The sequence below is a fragment of the Chelonia mydas genome, chromosome 26 (genome assembly GCF_015237465.2).
Source record: "Chelonia mydas isolate rCheMyd1 chromosome 26, rCheMyd1.pri.v2, whole genome shotgun sequence".
Taxonomy (NCBI): domain Eukaryota; kingdom Metazoa; phylum Chordata; order Testudines; family Cheloniidae; genus Chelonia; species Chelonia mydas.
Genome location: NC_057859.1, coordinates 14,490,553 through 14,506,423, shown reverse-complemented (window position 1 = coordinate 14,506,423; position 15,871 = coordinate 14,490,553). Strand labels below are relative to the sequence as shown.

Genomic DNA, 15,871 nt, shown 5'->3' with positions numbered 1-15,871 from the left:
ATTCCTGATAACTGTTTGGAAAGTAACTGTGTCTCTTTACATCAAGATGCAGCTCCAACGCCTGTGACAGCAGAGGAGTTGGGACCAGGAAATTGCCAGGTGGTCGTTTGTGAGAATGCAAATGACCCAATGGGCGGTGGCGGTGGGAGGGGGGTTCCTCCAGGCCGGTGAGAGACAGGGAGAAGTTATGGAAAAGCTGCTGAGAAAAGGTGAATCTGATCGAAGGTTAAACACCCCTAGCCCAGAGAGCAGGGATCACAGCCCTCTAGGGGGCAGGGAAGGACTCAGTGCGGGGAGGGGAAACACAGGGTAACCCCCAAAAGGGAGCTGGATTTTCTGCATATGTACAGTTCAGGGGTTGGGAGACCGCTCCGCAAAGGGCCAGCCAATGTGCAGGATCCCCCTGAACACCTATCTTGCCAGACCCTGAGGCACCAACAGTCCAGAAACATGATTAAATTAAGAACCCAGGCAGAGGGGAACACTGGAGGGAAAGAAAAGCCAGTGACTGATGACACGGGAAAGAGTCAAATGACACCCTGGGGTTCCTGTTCTCTAAGTCACATACCCACCAGGAACACACACGGCCTCTGATCCCGGTGGGGAAAGAACCAGACTCATGGGATCACCAGTGATGGGACCTTTGGAGGGAGGCTTTGCCGAACCTCAGGCTGCAGTCCTTCTGTACTTTCCTAGGCACACGGGGATTGCCAGACGGGATCAGGTCCCATCTAGCCCCATGTCCCACAAGGGCCACCACCACCTGCTTCAGCAGAAGGTGCAAAAACCTCACAGTCACAGATGTGGGATAATCTGCCCCCACGATGGTCTCATTCTCACCCTGGAAAGTTAGTAGCTACACCCTGAAGCTTGGGAGGTTTTATCTCCCTTCCAAAAAGGGATTACAGTGCTTTATTTTGTCATTCCCCATCTACATTTCCTCTGAACAAGGAGGCCAAATGTTCTGTCTCAGATGTCCCTGGTAGCGGAGGCTACAGAGCTGCTGAGAGGTGCGTTGGTGGGGAGGGACCAGGGATGGTTGTGGCGTGATCAGCGTAACTGGGTGAGATGTGCTCCAACCTCTTTCCGATATTCTCCCAGCACCAAGAGGACAGATTCTGGGGCCCTGCCTTTCTCACGGATACAAGACATGTTTTGTTGTCAAGTTCAAGTCTGCTCTGAGACGTGGCAGTAAGAACCGCACGGTGAGTTTATTATGGTTCCTATCTCAAATAGGCTTAGGGGCCAAGTGAACATGTGTTTCTGTCTAACTGCTGTGGGCTCCTGGAAGAGCCATTGGGAAGCTCCCAGGGCAATCACTGCTCATACAGGGCTGGCTGGGATGCTCACACAGCATTACAATTCATAGATGACGTGCAGCTTCCCTTCTGCTGGAACTGTTTCCTGAGAAGCTTTGTCCCCCTGCTCCCCTTCCCAGCCCCGTTCGCTGTTAGGCCATGGCTGGCTGGGGTGTTGGGGTCACACACTCAGTCAGGGCTAGTTACCTCCACCCTGGCAACAGCCTCTGCAGGGATCTCCTCTATTTCCTGTTCGGGGGTCCTATCCATGCTGGTGTTTAATTCCACTAGAATCCGACCTCGATAGGCCACCCCTTCCTCCTGGAAGACAAATGGGTCCTCAGAAGAGGGGCAGGAAGGGGATAGAAGAGCGAGGGAATGGGAGACCCTGTAAGAGGGGTAAGAGAAGAGAGGGAGAAGCACCGGGAAACCTTTCTCACTCTTTTTCCAGGCCTGACATCAAGCGCAAGCAGCACAAACAACTGTCTGAGCCCCTTGCTGAGATGTTTACGGGGGCTCCATGCAGGCCAGGCTCTGCAGCTCATGGGACAACTCAGGGCAGCAAGAGGCAAATTATGGGCCGAGCAGGAGGAGAAAGGTCTCTGGCAGATTTCTTCCTGTTGCAGATTGCCCCCCTCCCAGGTCTGCCCCTGCTCCTCCAGACCTCTTCGCCGCCCCTCCTAACTTCCCCTTCAACAACAGCCAGAGGTAGCTCAAGCTGACCATGCAGGCTGGGAGCACTAGTAGGCTGGAAGTGGCCTGCTGTCCCAGGAGCGACCATGCCTCTGTGCCTTGTGCTCAGAGGGGAAGGCAGAGGACAGACACTGTGTGTCTGGGGAGATGGGCTGTCACCTACTGGTCACCTTCTCATTCCCCCGGTACAATTCACCGGTCTCTGGAGCAACTTGGGGAACTGTAGGGTGCTCCCGTCAGTGAGGGGCCAGGGTCAACCCTGTGCTGTGGTGGGTATGCCAGATGCCATGCTATGACCCACTGGCATGGACTCATGGCAACCCCAGGGCTTGGGAGTCATGAGGACCCTGCCCCCAGGCCACGGTCTTCCTGGGATCCAGGCCATGAACGGAAGGGAGACACTTACGCTCCCAGAGTTGAGTTTCTCATTCGGGTCGTGGAGGCTGGTGAATTCCCTGGGGCTCCCGTAGAGGGTCAGGAAGCTGGGTCCAAAGCATGGCAGGAACCCGGAGAAATCCCCTGGAACCAAGAGAAGAACCTGAGAGGAGAGAGCCCAGAATGAAGCCAGCTCTCGATGTGCAGTCAGAGCCCCTTACCTTCTATCTCAGCCCCCGTGGAGGACACCTGGGACAGGCTGATGTACGTGGTCCCAAGGATGTCCGGTTTTCTTGCTCGGTCCCTGGAAGTGCAGAGCAGACAGCAAAGAGCCTTTCTGTGGCATTGAGCGGGCTGGGGGTGCTGCTGAACAAAAGGCCCACCAAGCTCTGTGCGCCCCTACCAAACCCTGGGGTCTACAAACACTGTCTTCTGCCTACCCAGGCCTTGTCGTCAAGGGGCTCCAAAGCCCGGGACCAGGGAATTTAAAACTTGGCCAAGGCTCTGGGATGAGACTGCGGTCAACACCGGCACCGCTGTGGCCCAAGGGAACTGTCTGCTGTAAGGATCGTCAGGGCAGGAGACAGAGCTTCCTTTGGGGCCAGTCGCAGAATGAACTTCCCCAGAACTAAGGGCCATCCAGACCTCCCCCTTCCCGCTGCAAGGACCAGGCACACTTCCCTGACCTGCCTTCTCTAACATAACATGTCTGTGTATTTATGAACCCCACGTGGGTCCCTTCCCTTCCACCCACCACAGTGTCCCTGCTGGCTCTTCCCTCACCAGACTGGCCAGCCTCACCCCGTCCTGCTCTCCTCAGTTACTCCCCTTCCTCTGGGGGTAACGCCAGGATCGCCTGCTCCAGGCGGGGACTATCCAAAGTGCTGCTTACCCGTTCAGAACGGTTAGCTTGATCTTATCATGCACGGACGGTAACTGCAATGGGAAGGTGGCAGGTTAGAAGGGCATAAGTCCCTGGGGCCAGGCCCAGTGTGCCATTTGACACAGCAAGGCTCTTCCTTCCCACAGTTTATATGGCAGGGCTGCCCTGCTTTTGTTGGCATACTAGGAAGGATGTTGCCGTGTGGACTGGTGCCAAAGCCATTGGATGCCCTATCTGGCTCTTCAGCTGTGGGAGCTGGGGATGGTCAGTGGACGGAGAAGCTGAAGCACTGTCTAGGGGGAGCAGAGGGAGGCACCCGTTATGGGGAACTCCCCCTCTTGAAGGGCTACTAGCTCCACAGAGCAGGTGCCTTCCTTCCTTCCCCTCCCTGCAGACAGGGCTTCCAGCCTCTCCCACTGCCGCTTCACTACATCAATCCCTAGTTCCCAGTGTCAGGAACGTGTGCAGGGGAGAGACCCAGCCCCCACAAGAGGGAAAGGACATGACCCTCCACAAGCTCTGTGTGTCACTTCTCCTGCCCCCCTGTCAATACTCCTTGGACTCTGGGCTGCAAATGCTGGCCCCCCCCCACAGGGAGAGACACTATTAGGGTGTCTATGGCAAGAACTCCCTTAATCCTCTTTCAGGAAATGAGAATTTGGGTAACCCAGGGGGAAAGAAGGGATGCGGGGGAGATATTCAATGCAGATTGTCAGGGCTCTGACAACATCCCCTTCCTGCCGAGTCATCCATCTCACCTGGGCAGGAAAGAACAGCACCTGGTTCCACTCTGGGTTGGCATTTCTTGGCATCACTCTGGTGCAGTGCTGAGAACATTAAAGGACACTATTAGCAACCAGAAATCAACACCTCTCCTTCCAGCTATACCCTCTGCAGGTCAATCCCTTCCTTCACCCATCTCAGTTCCCTGGGTCATATTTCCCCCCAGCAAACAAGAGTTTGCTCTCCAGGCAGCACTGCAGAGCCTTAGCAGCAATGGGGTTTGGTTCTGTCTCATGCACCGTCAGCTCCATCACCAGTTGCACTCCCATCATGGGATCATCAGGACTGGCGTTGACTTGGGGAGGCTTAGAGAAGTCACAGGAATGAGGCATCCTTATGTGAGGAGCCCTGCCTGGCATTTCTCAGTGTCAGAATCCCACCATCGCTTTGCTCCCCACAAGGTCATTGGGAGAAGGGCAAGGAAAAGCAACCCCGCTCTCTCCATCTCAGCACATCAGACTGTCCTAATGGTAGGACGTATCTGCCGACACAGCAGAGGCAGCTCCTCCGTGACTGTTAACACACAGAGTCAGGGTGTCACAGGGCCTGTCGATCAATCCTGACACGCAGGGGCTGTTGTGATAATTGGGCGGACGCATTTACCCTTACTGTGAGTTTAACTGTAAAGGTGAGCGTACATTCATAAGATCTTACAATGAACTATAACAACAAGCACTGATGGGAATAAATACAAGAATAGTGGACAGAAAATCTATTAATCTAAACCAAGAAGGCCACATTGATATAATCCAAGGACAGGAAATTCTACTTGTTAAAAAAAGATGATGTGAAGCTGGATGTTAATGAACTAGAATTGGTGTTTCAGAGTAGCAGCCGTGTTAGTCTGTATCCGCAAAAAGAAAAGGAGTACTTGTGGCACCTTAGAGTGTGTTGGATATTTGGCCTAATTAGCGGACAAAATAATGAGGGAATGGGCTATTGCACCCAGCACTCCCTTTCTGAAAACCAAAAGGACAGAGGTTACTGGAGCAAGCTTCACCTTCTTGGCTACGACCCCCGCCCTGGGACCCTGGGCCTTCATCATCCTCCTAGGCGCAAACTCCGTGGGTGCTCCAGCCCGGAGCACCCATGGAGAAAAATTAGCAGGTGCTTAGCACCCACTGGCAGCCAAGCTTCCCTCCCTCCCCCCAAGTCCCTCCCGCCCGCCGCAGGCCCCTGCCGATCAACTCCTCCCCCTCCCTCCCAGTGCCTCCTGCATGCCGCGGAACAGCTGTTCAGTGGCGTGCAGGAGGCGCTGGGGCGGGGGGAGGAGCGGGGATGGTGCGTGCTTGCGGGAGGGGACGGAAAAGGCAAGGTGGGGGTGGAGCGGGGGCGGGAAGAGGAGGGGTGGGGCGTTGGGGGAAGGGGTGGAGTGGGGGACGGGTACTGGGGCGGAATGGGGGAGGCTTGGGGGAAGGGTGGAGTGGGAGCAGGGCCTGGGGCTGTGTGGGTTTGAGCACGCCCGGGGAAAATTAGAAGCTAGTGCCTGTGATCATCCTGATCCTGAGAAGTGTGCTGATCAGACCAATCCCGAAAGAGGGACCCAGATGACATCGCCACCCCTGCCGGCTTCAGGAGAATCTCAAACACCACCTGGGATGTAAGACTGTCTCTCTCTCTCCACTTTGTGTGTCCTTTTCCTTTCCTGCCTTAGTTCTTCTCTTTCCTATCTCTGTCCTTTTACCTTCTGCTTAACAAGAGACTGGCTTAGCCAGCCAAGCCTGGATATTTTTAGCACTGCTATAAACCTTGTGACCAGAAAGAGGCAGCTAAAAGCAACGGCCTAACCATCGCAAAGCTGGTACGAGTTTGCCAGGCCTCAGAGTGCCTTGTGCCTGTGTTTCTCCAGCAAGGAGGCTGCAAGTGAGAATCAACACCAGAGAGAGAAGCTGCATTTTCTACCTTTCCTGTTCTTTCCTCTCCCCTTTTGTGTGTGTTTTTCTTGGTGTGTCTTCTTAAGAAACAGGATCAGACTTTAACAACAACAGCAGCAAGAACAGCTCCAACCCTTCTCAGCTTGCTTCTTCTCTTTTCCCCCAAAAGGACAGTTATTACCATCTGAGAGACTGTCAAACAACGGTGCTTTTCCTTCAAAAACTGACTTCAGCAACAACAGTGACATCTCCAGCCTATCTCAACTAACTCTGGGCTTGTCTTCAAGCATAGCACGGTAGCTGCGCCCTGTTGTGGTGTAGTGAAGACGCTACTATGCGGATGGGAGAGCTTCTCCCGAGGTCATAGTTAATCTCCTCCCCGAGAGGCATAGCACTGTCTACACAAGGGGCGAGGTCGGTGTAACTACGTTGCTCAGGGGTGTGGATTTTTCACACCCTTGCGCGACGTTGTTATACCGATACAGACCTGTAGTATAGCCCAGGCCTTCTCTTTTACTCAAAGAGACAATTTCAGACTTTAACCAACTGCAGCAACCACAACTCCAGCTCATTTCAACTACTTTCTTCTCTTTTACCCCTCCCACTACAAAACCCCCAAACCAGTTATTACCGTCTTTAAAACCATCTAAGAGACTGTTTGCAGTGATGTTATAACTGTGTTGGTCCCAGGATATTAGAGAAACAAGGTGGGTGAGGTCATATCTTTCCTTGGCCCAACTTCCGTTGGTGAAAGAGACAAGCTTTCGAGCTACAAGGAGCTCCTCTTCAGTACAGAAGAGCTCTATGTAGCTTGAAAGCTTGTCTCTTTCGCCAGTGGAAGTTGGGCCAATAAAAGATATCAACTCCCCCACCTTGATTCTTTAAGAGACTCTCAGACAAGATGGATTTTCCTTCTAAAAACTTTCTCCAGTTAAAGGGAAAGGGAACGAGGATTGTTGTTAAAATTAAAGCCTTACTTAATACTTTATATTTCAGATGCTTTACTTGTGTTTCCTTCTCTTCTGTATCGTCAATAAAAAGTTAAAAGAATTTGTAATAGTGTGTTTGCCACGCTGCTGAGCAGGCTGAGGTCTCTGTGTACCAAACCTTGGACCTTGTTTAACATGCTTAATGTTGGACGGTGACTGGCTCATATTAACACCTTTGGCCCACGTATTCCATCCGAACTAATACAGCAGGGCCCAGTTTGGCTCTCAGCCCGCAGGGATGGAAGTTGTTTGGCTGTGCAGCTGCAAACAAATCTTGCTTGGACTCCAATAGAGCAAGTTCGCTATGGAAACTGCCGCAGGATAATAACTACCAGCCCGGCCGTGGTACCAGGAGTGCACTGGGCGACTCGAGCACTCATGTGTTACTATATGAATGGGATAGGGATTCAATCTGTGGTGTTGTGTAGAAATTCCTACTGCGAGGTTTCCTTTACAGGTGTATCCACACGTCTGCCGGACGGCCCGACGGCATCTGTAACGAACGGGCCCGCGTGTGTCTGCCGCCTACGGGTGCAATCAGTCCTGCTCAGCCGTGTGTAACAGGCTCTTTACTGTACCCCCAACAGCTCATGGGGATTCTCCTTTAGCTCAAGGGGGGAAGCTGAATTCTATCACCTCCGTTGCCATGGCACTTCTAGGGGCCACACATTTGTTACTGCACTGATGTGTTAGTGTTTAGAGTACAAGACTGGCTGTTGGTGAGGAGACTGAAGTTGCCAGATGCTCTCCCAAGAGGTCACTTTTCTGACCAGAGCAAGCCGTCAAAAACACTATCCCCGATAATGTCATGGCTAACCTGGTGGCTGAACTTTGTGACTTTGTCCTTACCCACAACTATTTTACATTTGGGGACAATGTATACCTTCAGATCAGCGGCACTGCTATGAGTACCCGCATGGCCCCACAGTATGACAACGTTTTTATGGCTGACTTAGAACAACGCTTCCTCAGCTCTCGTCCCCTAACGCCCCTACTCTACTTGCGCTATATTGATGACATCTTCATCATCTGGACCCATGGAAAAGAAGCCCTTGAGGAATTCCACCATGATTTCAACAATTTCCATCCCACCATCAACCTCAGCCTGGACCAGTCCACACAAGAGATCCACTTCCTGGACACTACAGTGCTAATAAAAGATGGTCACATAAACACCACCCTATACCGGAAACCTACTGACCGCTATTCCTACCTACATGCCTCCAGCTTTCACCCAGACCACATCACACGATCCATTGTCTAGAGCCAAGCTCTGCGATGCAACCGCATTTGCTCCAACCCCTCAGACAGAGACAAACACCTACAAGATCTCTATCAAGCATTCTTACAACTACAATACCCACCTGCGGAAGTGAAGAAACAGATTGATAGAGCCAGAAGAGTTCCCAGAAGTCACCTACTACAGGACAGGCCCAACAAAGAAAATAACAGAAAGCCACTAGCCATCACCTTCAGCCCCAACTAAAACCTCTCCAGCGCATTATCAAGGATCTACAACCTATCCTGAAGGACGACCCAACACTCTCACAAATCTTGGGAGACAGGCCAGTCCTTGCCTACAGACAGCCCCCCAACCTGAAGCAAATACTCACCAGCAACCACACACCACACAACAGAACCACTAACCCAGGAACCTATCCTTGCAACAAAGCCCGTTGCCAACTGTGTCCACATATCTATTCAGGGGACACCATCACAGGGCCTAATAACATCAGCCACACTGTCAGAGGCTCGTTCACCTGCACATCCACCAATGTGATATATGCCATCATGTGCCAGCAATGCCCCTCTGCCATGTACATTGGGCAAACTGGACAGTCTCTACGTAAAAGAATAAATGGACACAAATCAGATGTCAAGAATTATAACATTCATAAACCAGTCGGACAACACTTCAATCTCTCTGGTCACTCGATTTCTGATCTCAAAGTGACTATCCTTCAATAAAAAAACTTCGAAAACAGACTTCAAGGAGAGACTGCTGAATTGGAATTAATTTGCAAATTGGATACAATTAACTTAGGCTTGAATAGAGACTGGGAATGGTTGATTCATTATAAAAAGTAACCTATTTCCCCTTGTTTATTCCTTTCCCCCCCACTGTTCCTCAGACGTTCTTGTTAAACCCTGGATTTGTGCTGGAAATGGCCCACCTTGATTATCATACACATTGTAAGGAAAGTGATCACTTTAGATAAGCTATTACCAGCAGGAGAGTGGGGTGGGGGGAGAGAAAACCTTTTGTAGTGATAAACACCCATTTTTTCATGGTCTGTGTGTATAAAAACATCTTCTGTATTTTCCACAGTATGCATCCGATGAAGTGAGCTGTAGCTCATGAAAGCTTATGCTCAAATAAATTGGTTAGTCTCTAAGGTGCCACAAGTCCTCCTTTTCTTTTTGCGAATACAGACTAACATGGCTGTTACTCTGAAACATGTTACCTACCGTTTTCCCTGCAAAACTAACTTCCACGGAAGGGTCAACGCAGATCCTTTTGTCGACATGTATCTGGAACATGGACCTAAAGTAATGCAGAAAGGAGTCCTCCACTGGAGAGGGAAGAGAGACGCATTCGTGTCAGATAGCTTTCGGCTGGCACAATTAGCTCCTGCTGACCGTCTGTGCTTGAGTGGGAGACCCAAAACCTCCCCTCGGCTGAGGGACGGGATTCGAGGGTAACAAGGGTCTACAAGGGCAGAGGAAGCTGATGACATTGGAAAGCAGGTAGGCAAAGTGGGGGGCAGGCCACCCTACAATAGTGGGCAAAGATCCTAATGCATTTGCCTCCAGCCCCTCTAGGAGCTGTCACTGCAGAGGGGTGAGCCACAGGGACTGTCAAACCCTTGTGCTTCCTGTGTTGTGGTAGCAAACATCACAAGGCCCAGACCCTGCCCAAGGAGCTGAAACGACCGAGGAATAGTCCCTGGAGTCCTGGCTCCCATCCACCAGCTCTGACTCCCAGGCCATGGAGAGGTATCCCCTGCGCTATATGACACATACTTTGGGGTATATCCTCAGCTCTGTATATGCGGAGCTGAAAGGTGGCCATGCATACAGGCATCGCTGCAGGCTTGAGAAGGTTGGACTCGACATCCTCGCTCTCCACAGGCTTGTCCAGCTCCTGAGAGGAGAGAAGAGTGCTGGGAATGTAGACAGGCCCAGAACACAACCGCAAGACAGTCCCACCAGCAGAGCAATGGAAGAAGCAGAGGAGGGGATGTGGTGTGTCTGAGACCAGGCGTCTCACTGCTCCAGAGAGAGCCAAAGGCATGTGGTGAGCAGGTTACTTTGCAGCCTGTGCGGTGTTAGGGTCAGATCCTGATGCCCCTGGAGCAATGAGGTTCTGCCAGGGGCTCCAATGGGAGGAAGACTGGGCCCTTGTGCTGCGGCCGGGAGCCATCTTAGGGCACTTGTGTATGAATGGCGGCCTGCAGGGGCCAGAGAGCACGGCCTGGGGTGGGCAGAGCACGAAGCCAGGTATGGAAGGGTGAGAGTGCAGACGCGAACAGTGTCCTGATCTGCAGAGACGCTGAGCACCCACAGCTGCCTCGACGTGCCGCGGGAGCTCAGCGCTTCCGACAACGCAGGCCTCCTCTGCTGCATCACCCTCGACTCAGGCTAATCACTGCTGAGCCTTGCTGGTCGGTGGCTCAGTGAGTTCCAACAAGGGCCCGAAGCATGGGCGGCTGGTGACCCGGCCATTGGGGGAGGCTAGCCCCCGGCCCCTCCCCTTGTGCCCAAGGCCCTCCCCATCTGACCCCCCTTCTGCTCCCCCTCCCCCGCAGGAGCCCAGGGCACCCCCATCGCAGCCCCCAACCCCAGTGCCGGGCCGCCAGGGGGCGAGGCCCCAGCCCTGGTGCTCCGGGTGGCGCGGCCCCAGCACCGGCTGCCCTGACTCCCTGCGGGAGGCAGGCCAGCCAGCCCGGGCCAGCCAAGGCGGAGTGCTCTGGGATCCGCAGGAGGGGGCCTGGCCTGGGGGCGGGGTGTGGGTGGGGCCACGCTAGGCGGTTCGGGAAGGCACAGCCTACCCCTGCCCACGATACCCGCTGATATCAGTAGACCCAAGACCGTGGGAGGGAACTGTGGTGGTTTGGGCACGGACTCAGGACGGGGCAGGAACTCAGCGGGATCACTGCCGGTGTCATGTCCCTTTCACAGCTGGTGTTTACCGGTGCCTGGTCCCCGGCTCCTAGCACACAAAGGCTGACTTTCAAGTAGCCTCTCAAGCCCGCATTCAGATGAGTAGGGTGGTAAAGGCTGAGCCATTTCCAGCTGAGAGCATGGCCTGGGAGAGAAGGACAGCAGCGTCTGCTATTTGTGCAACTCATCATATTCTTCCCACCCCACGCTCAGCTTCTTTCCAGTCACAGCTTCCAGGGCCACAAGGGACCACTGTGATCCAGAGAAGCTGGCTAGGAGCCAACAGCGTGCCCTCGTTGCCAACAAGGCCAATGGCATATTGGGCTGCGTTAGTAGGAGCGTTGCCAGCCGATCAAGGGACGTGATTATTCCCCTCTCTTCAGCACTGGTGAGGCCACACCTGGAGTATTGCGTCCAGTTTTGGGCCCCCCCACTACAGAAGGGATGTGGACAAATTGGAGAGAGTCCAGCAGAGGGCAATGAAAATGGTCAGGGGGCTGGAGCACATGACAGACGAGGAGAGGCTGAGGGAACTGGGCTTGTTTAGTCTGCAGAAGAGAAGAGTGATGAGGGGATTTGATAGCAGCCTTCAGCTACCTGAAGGGGTGTGTGATCTTTCACTCCATATTCTTTATGAAAATATGCTTATGCTATGAACAAGTCATAACTGAGATGTACTTTATGCAAGATGGGTCTTGTAAGGTATAATTGGAAAGGTCGTAATTTACTGAATGTGATTATCCTATTTGTATGCCTGTATCATTTCTGTATCTGGAGTTAGTAATAGTGACTAGGTATCTGTATTTCAAACAGCCTTCACCTACCGGGAGAGTCGTACACATGGCCAACCTCAAGCTGTGGAGAGGGAAATGGAGCGTGTTAGGGGATAACAATAACAACACCACCCGGCATTCCTCTAACACTCTCCCTCTCAGGATCTCCATACAGGTGGGGAAAGTGAGGCACAGAGCGGCAGAACGATGTGCCCAAACTTAACGGCAGAGCCTGGAATAGAACCTGGACCACTTGACTCCTTGTTCTGTACTTAAAAGCACGGCACAAGGCCACGCTGACGCTAAGGGCTGGTCTATACTTACCACGCTGCTGCATTTCCCTGGTAGCCGTTCTGCTGTAGCACTTCATGAAGACGCTACTACGCTGACGGGAGATCGTCTCCCTTTCACGGAGGCGCTCCGCCTCCCCAAGGGGCGGTAGCTATAGCGACAGGAGAAGCCCGACATAGCGCTGTCTACACCGGGGGTGAGGTTAGTATAACTGCCTCGCTCAGGGGTGTGTTATACCCACATCGGTTGGTCGTGTAGATCCAGGCTATGGCTACGCTACAGAGCTTACAGAGCTTACGGCTGTACCAATGCAGACGCTCCAAGCCCAGAGGGGAGAGCTCTCCCCTTGACTTAATGACTCCAGCCCCACGTGCGGCAGTAGCTATGTCCCCACCGGCGCTGAGGTCGCTGTAACTTATGTCACTCACGGGGTGACTCATTCACACCGCTGAGGGACATCACTTACACCGACGTGAGTGATAGCGTGTACGTAGCTCAAGCCTAAGAGACACGAAATCAAAGGCAAAGTAGAGCTAAGCTAGCCGCTGTTGTTCCGGTTCTGCTCATTCCTATTGTGACGTGATGCTCCATATTCTGTACAGAAATATGCTTATGATATGAATATGGCATAACTAAGATATACTTTATGCAAGATGGCTCCTGTGAGATCTCATTGGAAAGGTTCTGATTTACTGAATGTGATTACCCTATTTGTATGCCTGTCTCATCTCTGTATCTGAAGTTAGGAATGCTGACTATGTAACAATTACAACTGTGTGTGTACTTGGGGAAACACCCACCGGACAGCAGGCAATCTTCCTGAATGAGCCATTTAAGAAGGACAATACAACTCTGAAAACACTAATCTCCCACCTCCCTGAGGAGCTTCCTGGGATGCTGCATTGACACTACAAGGTCCGGTGGTAATGTCACCTGATGAAAAATACCCCCTTAGACACGGCTGGTACTTTTCCACTGGAAGCAAAGGCTTCCCGCCTTATGTCAATTCTATTCAAGGCTGGGAGGCAAGGCCAATGGGATTCTCCTCCATTGCCTACCCAGGAAGAAAGACTGCTGAAAGTACCTGAAGAGACAAAGGAACTAAGCTGAGGGAAAGGCAAGGGCTGAGTCCAGACTGAGACAGTCTAAAGAGTCTAAAGAGAAATAACTGGAACTCTGAGCTACAGAAATTCTGCATCCTGCCCAAGTCAACATTTAGGGTGAGAAATTACATGTTTAACCTGTTTCCTTAGTGAATCAAGCTTAGTTTGCGTGTTTTGTTTTATTTGCTAAGTAATCTGGGTGTGTGCTGGAAAGGGGTTAGAGAGCCTGGCACAGCAACCCAGTGCAAGGGAAACCCCAGGCTGGCAGGGCTGAGTGGGATCCCAGCACATCAGGTGGCATCCCGGATTGGGGGAGAGGTCTAAGCCACCACACCTGTCATGCGTGGTACTGGGAAATGGTGTGGGGGAATTGGGCTGGCTCCAAAACAAGATTTAATGAAAAATCTTGATGTTTCAACATTTGCTTCCATTCCAATGCAGAACAAAACTAAGACCTTTTAAATTGGGGAGAAGGATTGACCAGTCCTTCCCAGAATGGCGAATAGCTGGCCGTCTAAGGCATTCCCTTCATTCAGGCTAGGGACTTGAACCTTAGGGCAGGTCTACACTATGGGGCAAAGTCGACCTAAGTTACACAACTCCAGATATGTGAATAACATAGCTGAAGTTGACATACCTTAGATTGACTTATTGCGGTGTCTACACCGCGCTGGGTCGACGGGAGAAACTCTCCCGTTGACTTACCTTATGCTTCTCACTCCAGTGGTGTACCAGAGTCGATGGGAGAGCGATCAGCAGTCGATTTAGCAGGTCTTCGCTAGACCCGCTAAATCGACCCCTGGTGGGTCAATCACCACGTGTCGATCCCCCGGTAAGTGGAGACAAGCCCTTAGACGCCTACATCCCAGGTGTGCTCTAGACAAGTAGCTATTCTGGCAGTCTCTTGCTCTGGTTTTGATCAGAAATCCCATCCTGGACCTGAGAAACCTTTCTGGCAAAATTTCAGTCAAAATAGATGTGTTTCTGTGAAAATGTCCAGTTTCAGAAAACCAAGATTTTGTTAAAAAGTGCCTGACCAGCTTCAGTCAGCAGTAGATGAAGTCACGGTTCAGGGACAGCTGTTCACACCCAATTCCTGGCTGCCTAGAAAAGTGGTGACTGACTAGGAGAGAGACAGGGACAAAAATCTAGGAACATACGTTACAGTGGACAAGACAGACAATTTCATCCACACGTTACCACAGTGTGCCAGAGGCAGGAGCAAGGTAAGGGGGAGAGTGTTCATAGGTAAAATTTTAATGAATGACTGGAGTAAGGATAAGTTATTGACCCACTTGAGAACTGTAACCAATTGTGGAGATCGCTACTTGGAGACAACGGATGATTCCTAAAGAGTGCTCCTTGGGAGCAGGGCTGGCCAGAAAACAAGAATCCCATTTCACACATTTTCACAGTTTTGGCCTTTGTTTTGTTTTGCACTGGGACAAGCAGAGCCCTTTGAAACCTTTCACCAAAACCAGAGCATGAGTGCGCATCACTAGAACAGCCCACTGGTTAGGGCACTCAGCTGTGATGGAGGAGGAAGGAGCTCAGGTCCCTGCTCTGATTCAGAGGAAGGACATGAAGGTGGGTCTCCCATACCCTAGGTAAGTACCCTAACCACCTGGCTATTGGCTATTCTGGGATGGGCTGGTCTCTCTCTCTCCCTTGCTCCCTCCCTTCCAGGAAATTCTCAACCAGCTCTACTTGGGAGTGAGCATTGCCTGTACGCTGGTTGCCACACCCATGCATGCAACATCACCAGGGAAATATCACCAGGGAAATATCTGCTGGCATGGTCCAGTCAGCGGGCTCTGCCAAGATTATTACGTCAGCTGTCACTCACCTTGAACACTCCAATGATGGAATCCGCTCGCGCTGCCCTTGAGTTCAGCACCTAGCAAACAAACCCAAGACTTCGGTTCACCATTCTTGTGCTAGGAGGTGAAGCCCCCTTCTTCACCCCCACCCACCTGAGGGACAGCATGATGGATCTATTACCCACAATTCCCAGCTCTGAGGCACTGACATGAAGGGTCTGTAGGCCTGATTCTTCCATGCTTTGCACCCTGTCTCATCACTTACACCTGCGTAAAATTCTACAAAATCAGAATTCTCCACGCAGCTTGCATAGGAGAAATGACTGCATAAAGTGCAAAGCAGAGAAGAATTGGACTTCAAGTCTTGAAAGCTCTAAATGGCAACTAGGCTCTGTGAATATAAAGTCCATAGATTCATAAATCTAAAGGCCAGAAGGAACCATTGTGATCATTTGGTCCTGCATAACAGAGGCCATCAGACTTCCCTGCATTAATTCCTTCTTTGAGTCCAATAGCTGTGGATGAACTAGAGCAGATGTTTTAGAAAAATATCCAATCTCGATTTAAAAATTGTTAGTGATGGAGAATCCACCATGACCTTTGATAAGTTGTTCCAATGGTTAATTACAGTCAGGGGTAAAAATTTGCTCCTGTATTTGCCTGGCTTCAACTTTCATTTATTGGATTTTGTTATACCTTTGGCTGCTACACTGAAGAGCTCTCTATTCTCGAATTTCATTTCCTCATGCAGGAATATATATACTGTGATCAAGTCACCAGATATGTCACACGCCCCTTAACCTACCCTTTCGATAAGCTAAATAG

The 15,871-nt window shown here is 51.6% G+C and overlaps 1 protein-coding gene across 1 annotated transcript in view; it reads right to left on the bottom strand.

Moving 5' to 3' along the window:
* The window catches only part of FER1L5 (fer-1 like family member 5), a 76,704-nt gene that overhangs the window by 46,500 nt on the left and 14,333 nt on the right, over positions 1 to 15,871 (bottom strand). The window contains 10 exon segments of the mRNA XM_043536275.1: positions 1,506 to 1,619; positions 2,398 to 2,510; positions 2,588 to 2,670; positions 3,259 to 3,302; positions 4,008 to 4,076; positions 9,365 to 9,468; positions 9,920 to 10,040; positions 11,089 to 11,204; positions 11,884 to 11,914; positions 15,073 to 15,123. Of these exon segments, the coding sequence (XP_043392210.1) occupies positions 1,506 to 1,619; positions 2,398 to 2,510; positions 2,588 to 2,670; positions 3,259 to 3,302; positions 4,008 to 4,076; positions 9,365 to 9,468; positions 9,920 to 10,040; positions 11,089 to 11,204; positions 11,884 to 11,914; positions 15,073 to 15,123 (846 nt within the window).